At 61.6% G+C, this 7,079-nt stretch overlaps 1 protein-coding gene across 1 annotated transcript; it reads right to left on the bottom strand.

Moving 5' to 3' along the window:
• Positions 1–795: 795 nt before the first annotated feature.
• On the bottom strand, positions 796–5,715 carry CCDC102A (coiled-coil domain containing 102A). Its single transcript, XM_068203021.1, has 8 exons — positions 5,152–5,715; positions 3,845–4,047; positions 3,620–3,728; positions 3,270–3,386; positions 2,975–3,184; positions 2,551–2,721; positions 2,318–2,421; positions 796–1,315 (listed from the first exon to the last, which is right to left on the bottom strand). The coding sequence occupies exons 1-8, from the start codon at positions 5,668–5,670 to the stop codon at positions 1,189–1,191; spliced, it is 1,560 nt and encodes a 519-aa protein (XP_068059122.1). The 5' UTR covers positions 5,671–5,715; the 3' UTR covers positions 796–1,188.
• Between the last annotated feature and the right edge of the window lie 1,364 nt (positions 5,716–7,079).

Consider the following 7,079-nt stretch of genomic DNA (forward strand, 5'->3'; position numbering starts at 1 on the left):
GCGAACCCGCCGGATCCTCCGCGTCCTGCGAGCCCCGGAGCCGCTCGGCCCCGCCCGGCCCCGCCCCGCCCCGCCAGGCCCCGCCCCGGTACCCTCCCTCCACCCCCGGCTGCCCAACCGGCCGCCCGGGAAAGAGGCTTCCATCGTCAGGCTTTAGGGTGAACACCCCGCAGCGACGGACGGACGGGCGGCGGCAGCAGCCTCTTGTCCGTCCCTCCGCTCAGGTGTCAGCTCATCCCCGCTCTGTGCCCCCCAAACTGGTTTCCAGGCCTCTCACTAAAACTGCCCCCAGGCACCCCCACCCCCGCGGCCTCACTTGTTGGGCTATAAAAATGTGAATAATCGCTGGAAATAAAAGGGCATTAAAAAATCTTCATGAACAGCAAAGAGCTGCGCTTTTAGCCAATCAATTAAAAGGCAGAGCGAGGGGATTAGCTCACCAAAATATTAATTTTTAATAAGGTTGTGTCTGAGCGCTTCCAAAGCCCCCAAGGTCCTGTGCTGGGGGGCTGGGCTGAAGGGGCTGTGCTGCAATGATCAGCACCCACAGGTGAGCACTCTGCACCCCTGGGTCAGCACCTGAGCACGTCCCCAGGGTGAGCACCTCTGGCTGAACACCCTTCACTGCACAGGCTTTACCCCCACACTGGGCTGGTCTCCAGGCATGGGGACAGGGATGCCAGTGGGTGACATCCAGGCCCGTGTGTGGCTGGTGAAGAAATGCCAGCTCTCCCTGATGTGTCCCCTCCCCGCCCTCACTCCTGTGTGGGGACAGACCAGCAGCTCACACCACCACCAGAGCCTGGGCCCATCTGGGCTCTGAATTTATAATAAAAAATCATATACAAATACATACATATATATAATATATATAAAAAGAAGTGGGCAGTTTGTGGCTGCCAAGCTCGGTGCCTCTCTTGGCCTGCGCCTCCTCCTCCTGGGCTGCTTAGTGATGCTGGCTTTAGTGGCCACATCAGTGTTCCAGGAGATGCCAGTGGCCAAAGGGGCATCCAGTACTGTCCAAGAAGCAGTGGGTTTTGGAGCACCCCGGCCAGATTTCTCCCCACCGCTCCGTGCCTCAGTTTCCCCATACAAGGATCAGCGCACAGATGGGCCCCGTGGTGACATGCACTTGAATGCACAGGACTGATGTGGGACATCCTGCGGTGGTGGCACTGGCCCTGGGCTCTAGGGCACCTGTATCTGCAGGTCCTCATCCTCGTCGGGGTCACTGGTGCCGTCCCCAGCGTCGTCGGGGCCGAAGCGGGCGCTGCGCATCTTGCCGAAAAGCGGGGCGCTCTGCTGGCGCCGCAGCCTGCGAGGGACAGCTGCTGGGGAGGGGGTGGCAGCACGGCCCTGGGGGGGCCCCGAAGCTGAGCCCATTCCCCTGCACCCCTACAGCATGACTGCACCCCAGAGAGATTCCTTCCTTCCTGCAGCCCCCACTGAGCTCTGAGCGCAGGATGAGCCCCCGCAGCCTGGGGCCAGCATGGAACTGGGGGGCTGTGGATGGTGCTCAGTACAAGTGGGGCACAGGCTAAACCCCTCCATGGCTGGACATCACTGTGCTGGGCAGCACAGACCCACACAGGGCTGCAGAGAATGGAGGTGGTATCCCCCTAAATTGAGGAACCCTCAAAAACCCCAGGAACCTGTGGTGTGCCCTTGTGTGAAAATTCATCAAGGAAATGTTATGAATCAAATTTGAAATCCAAAGGCCAAGGATCCAGTGAGATCCAACCAGTCCACCACACTTTACTGGAAAGCATGAATTATTTAGGGTTGAGCGCACAGGGAGTCTGGGGGGGACGATGAATCCTCCATTATGCTTCCATGATTTAATGCAGATGTCCCAATAAAATAAAGGATGATTATAAACACCCCCCAGTGCCTCCCGGAGCCACGGCATCGATCCCACGGCCATTTCAGCTCTTTACTGCTGGAGAGGCAAAGCAGGGCCAGGGAAAGTTTTAAGGGCAAGAAAACTCAGCTCCCACCTCCCCAAACTGGTGTGGGATGCTAGGAGCCTGCCCTGGCCGTGGGTACTAGTGGGTGCAACCCTAAGCAGCATAAAACTGACCTGTGCTGGTCTCTGGGCAGTCTTGTGCTGGTTTAACTGGGAGGTGAATGCCACCCAGCTCAAAGTGGGGAGAAGACAACTCAGAGAATGGCTGTGCCCCTTCCGAGGATGACGGAGGCACTTTGGCCATGCTTAGCCCGGGGTTCAACCAGGCAGACGCTGGTTGAGGAAGGGTGGCAAGGAGAACATCATCCCATCCTGGCTGGTCCCTACATGGCTCACCCAGCCCCTGCTCACCGTGACTGCAGATGCTCCAGCTGCACCTGGAAGCTCTCGCTCTGCTCCGTCTGCTCGTCCAGCGACCGCTGCAGCTTCCGCGTCTGGTTGTGGGCCTCATCCAGCTGTGGGATGGGATGGGATGGGATGGGATGGGATGGGATGGGATGGGGAAGGGAGGGATGGTGCTATTGGCAGCTGTGTAGGGAGCAGAACAGCTCCCTGACCTTCTCCAACAGCATGAGCTTTCCCACCTCATCCTCGGCTTGGGCGAGCTCCTTCTTCAGCTCCTCCACCCTCAGACGCAGCTTCTTCACCTCTCCCTCATGCTGCTCCACGCGACGGTTGGCATGGGCCAGCTCGGCCATCTTCTCCTGGTACTGCTTCTTCAGCTTGGTGTGGATGTGCTTCAGGTCGGCCAGCTCCTGTGGTGGGCATGGGGAGGGGGCTGAGCATGGGACAGCCACCCCACCATTGGGTGTCCCCTCCTCCCTCCCCAGGGATCTCTCCCATTGCCCCATGCCATGACGCAGGAGCTGATGGAACAAAGATGGGGTCACTACCATCCACTGAAGGGTGGTGGCAAAATTTGGGCTTGAGGGAGTCCTTGGGGAGGCTGAGCCCCACAACAGTCACCCAGGGATGCGGTGGTGGGGGACAGCACCACCCCTGTGGCACCTTGTTCTTCTCGAAGAGCTCAGCCTGGATGGTTTTGAGGTCAGTGTCCAGGGCACTGGCTGTCTGGCGCCGCTTGCGAGCCAGCACCTCCTCCAGGTCCTCGATCTGTGCCCGCAGCTTCTTGTTCTCCCGCTCCAGGTTGAGCTTCTCCGTCTCCAGACGCTCCCGCCGGCCCCACTCAGCGGCGTTCTCTGCCTGCAGCCGCTCCATCTGGAACAGGGGCATGGGGTGGCTGGGGGGCAGCAGGACCCCCCTCACTGCCCCAGCTGTCCCCCGCGTTGGGGTTGGGCCTCACCTCTGCACGCAGTTCAGCCAGTTTCTTGTCCATGCTGGAGCGAGCACCCAACTCATCCTCCAGGTCCTCAGAGATGCGCCCCAGCTCGTCCTGATGAATCTCCTTCAGGATATTGAGCTGTGGGGGGACATGGCACCAAAGGGGGCTGTGAACACCTACCTTCCACCTGAGCCCTGCCCACACCCATTCACCCAACCTCTACGGATGGAACCACTGCATCAACAGCACTAATGAAGACCCTTAACAAGCAACCTGGGCTTGGGGAAGTGGCTGTGGGCCACCATATCCATCAGGATGTGCCACTCTGTGAGGGACAGGCCACCCCTGGGGCTCCCAGGCACGTTGCTCACCTGCTTCATCACCTCCTGCTTGTTCTTGTTGAGCTCCTCGTACTTGATCTTCCACTGGCTGAGCTCGCCCTCCAGCTTCTCGATGTTCTTGCTGAGCGCCAGCTTGTCCCTGGGGAGAAGCAATGACAGTGACAAGACTGCAGGACCCCATGGGACATGCCATCCCAGTGGGGACCAGGCTGGTATCAGCTGGCACCCTGCAAGGATGATGCCCCAAGCACTCACTCCCGCTCCTTGAGCAGCACTTTTTGGGACTCATCCAGCCTCAGCTTCAGGGCGGTGACTTTGGTGGCGTCCTCCTCCACGACGCTGACGTCCTCCCAGAGCAGGCGGCTTCGTTCCTGGCGGCTGAAGGAGGCCCGGGGGCCCCGTTGCTCCCAGCCCTCGTCCTGCTTGCTTGTCAAGATGTTTTCCATCAGCTCCAGCTCCTGTGGCACCGTGGGTGGCCCAACACAGGGGACAGGGTGAGAGGGATTCCCAGCCCCTACAGCACCCAGCCCTCGCCCCATAACCAAGAGCACCTCTCCCTCCATTCCCCGGGGATCCCCTAAGGCTGATGAAGAGGAACCTGCCCTCCCAGGGGAGCTCTCATACATCACCACACTCTGCTGCAGGCTCCCTGCCATGCTGGAAATTTAGTATCAAAAAATTTAAAACCAGTTTATGACACCGATCTCACCCAGGACTGCCACATGGGTGACCTTCTACGAGGCACTCTGAGCACACAGTAAATGAGCCACAGGGGGTTCCAGGAGACAGGATGTCCCAGGGGACCAAGTGTGGAGCCCATGGGGGATGTCCACATTAGATTTGTCACTTGGCAGCTGTGGTGTCAGGTGGACTAAACTGTCACAGCATGGCATGCCGAGCAGTGACTTCTGTGCTGTGACAGAGCTAACAGCAGCAGAGGAGGGATGGCTGTAGCCACTGGGATAACCCCTGAGGTGGCTCTGGTGTGGCTCCCCCCTTCCTCCTCCTCCTTCTCCTTCCTTCAGCAAAAACCCCTGCCAGAAGCCCATATGGACACCCTGACAATCAAGCCATGGCTAGGAGATGCCACCAGCACTGCCAATGCCACCATCCCCTGCACTGGCACAATGATTTTTGCATAGTGCCTCCAAAGGGAAAGCCCCAGGAAAGGGACTGGTGCCAGTGCCAAGGTGATCTCACTGCATGGGCCTATGATGGCTCTGGATCTCCTCATGACACTGCTCTGAGGACTCTGATCCCCCCTAGTGCTGTTCCAAGAGGGATCAGACTGCCCTGTACTGCTCCAAGAGGGGTCTGAGCCCAAAATGTTGCTTGGAGGGGTCTGACACCCCCCATACTAATCCAAGAGGGGTCTGACCACCTGTACTGCTCTGAGAGGGGTCTGGCCCTCCCAGTCCTGCCCCAAGAGCAGTCCCCCAACACTGCTCATCTTTACAGGACAGGCAGTGGTGGTTTGGGGGTGCACATGGGCAGCAGACAAGGATGAGGAGCTCCCCCGTTCTCCTGCCAGCTGCTCACCCAGGACAGCCCTGCACGCCCACCTTGGCTTTTTGGGGCACCTCAGCCCCCACATCCCGCACAGGCTCTTGCTCAGGGCCGGCGTCCCCCTCTGCTCCGTCGGCGGGCGGGCTGCCGGCGCTGGCTTGTGCCGGCGGCCGTGGCGGCGGTGGGCGCTCGTCCGGCCGCTCGCGGTCGCGGCGCAGGCTGGCCAGCTCCTTGGTGAGGGCCTCCAGCCGGTGCCGCAGCTGCCGCACCTCCTCCCGCGCCCGGTTGCGCTCGGCTCGCACCTTGCTCCACTTCTCACGCCAGTTGGCCGTGCAGTCCGACCACCACCGCATCGTCTTCTCCATCTGCGCCGCCCGCGCCCGCGCCTCCTCCAGCTCCCGCAGCCGCAGCTCCTCCCGCCCTTCCCAGTCCCCTTCCAGCAACGCTGGCGGGGGCCCGGGCGAGGGTGTCCCGCTGGGGGGGGACGGGGAGGGCTCGGGGGCCAGCAGGGCCAGGAGCGAGCCCCCCGACAGCGGCGGGGAGCCGGCCAGGCGCGAGGCCCCGCTTTGGCTCATGGCGGGGCTCCCCTAGGGCATGGCCGTCACCGTCCTGCACCCAGGGACCTGCAGGAGACAGGAGGGGTCAGCTGGGGACTGCGGCAGGTGGCTGGAGGGAGGGGGCGGCAGGGGCATGGTTCCTGGTTTTGGGAGCGGCACACAGAGTGATGAGATCCCTGGGATGGACCCTAGCCAGGTCCTCAGTGAGGACTCTGGCAATGTCCCCAGCCAGGTCCCCAGCTGGCAGCCAAGATCCCCAGTGAAGACACCAGTGAGGTCCTCAGTGAGGACCACAGCCCACAGCCCAGCCACCGGCGTCTGGTCTCAGCTTTACTCTGCAGGCACCTCTGCCAGCGCCCCACTATGAAGGGAAGACATCTACATGTTATTTGCATTATGTCATCTGCATGAGGTCATCTGATGACATCATCTGTGAGCCTCCAAGACCATCCCTGCTGCTGGAGTTGGGGTACTCAGCTGCACCCCAGCAGCTCCAGCGAGGGTTACAGCCGGGATCCGGCGCCAGCAAAGCAGGAATAGCTCCGGAAGGAGAGCTGGATTGGCGTGGCGTGGCGGCAGGACGTGTGTCCAGGCAGCTGGATGTGCTCCCTGATGATGCCGCAACAAAGGGCCGGTGCTGAGTGTCCCCATCCCGGCATGGACCTCACATCCCGGCATGGATCTCACACCCGGTGCGGCCAGGCAGGCAAACCGCCCCAGGAAACCTCAATGGGAGGCTGCTGTGCGTCCTAATGGGATAAGTACAGGGTCCAGCCGCGGCTGCCCGCAGCCCCGGCAGGTTTTTGGGACGGTGCAGCCCAGACCTGCTACCAAATCCGGCTGGGCTGGGAGAACCAGTGCTGGAGCAGCGGGAACAGAGGCCGATGGCAGTTTTGGGATTTGCATGGGGGAAAGAACTAAATTTTCTGGTGATGTTCGCTGAAATGGTGAAGTTTTGCTAAAACTCAGCAGCAAGCCCAGGCCCGTGTTCTCTCGGCTGCTCCTGGAGGAATCCCAGGCATTGGCAGGACCCGGCACAAGCAGCGCCCACGGGAGCACAGATGGTGCACAAGCACCCACGCAAAACCCACGGAACGCATGCAGAGAACCGACAGCAATGCAGCACCCACGGGGAGCACGAGTGGACCCAGGGCACCCCTGGAACATCCACGGGGAGCACGTGTGGAGCACGAACATCCATGGGACACCCGCGGGAAGCACGCGTGGGTCACCGGCACGGGCGGATCGCGCCCCCTCCCCGCGGGCTCCCGGCGGGGGCGGCTCCGCCCGCCCCCCGCGCCTCCGCATTGGCGCCGGGCTGTGTCACTCACCCGCCGCGGCCCGGGCGGCGGGAGCCCCGCATTCCTCCGCTCCGGCGGAATTCCTCCCGGTCCGGCCGGGAGGCACCGTTCGGCCCGGCCCCGCCC

This window comes from Anomalospiza imberbis, chromosome 12 (genome assembly GCF_031753505.1).
Source record: "Anomalospiza imberbis isolate Cuckoo-Finch-1a 21T00152 chromosome 12, ASM3175350v1, whole genome shotgun sequence".
Lineage (NCBI taxonomy): Eukaryota > Metazoa > Chordata > Aves > Passeriformes > Viduidae > Anomalospiza > Anomalospiza imberbis.

What these genes read in the sequence shown, in the direction of transcription:
- CCDC102A (XM_068203021.1), bottom strand. Translation starts at nt 5,670, where the DNA reads ATGAGCCAAAGCGGGGCCTCGCGCCTGGCCGGCTCCCCGCCGCTGTCG. An exon ending in AGGTGCCCCAAAAAGCCAAG is followed by an intron (nt 4,048 to 5,151) that starts GTGGGCGTGCAG and finishes ACGGTGCCACAG; the next exon opens with GAGCTGGAGCTGATGGAAAA. An exon ending in TGGCTGAACTGCGTGCAGAG is followed by an intron (nt 3,185 to 3,269) that starts GTGAGGCCCAAC and finishes CCCCTGTTCCAG; the next exon opens with ATGGAGCGGCTGCAGGCAGA.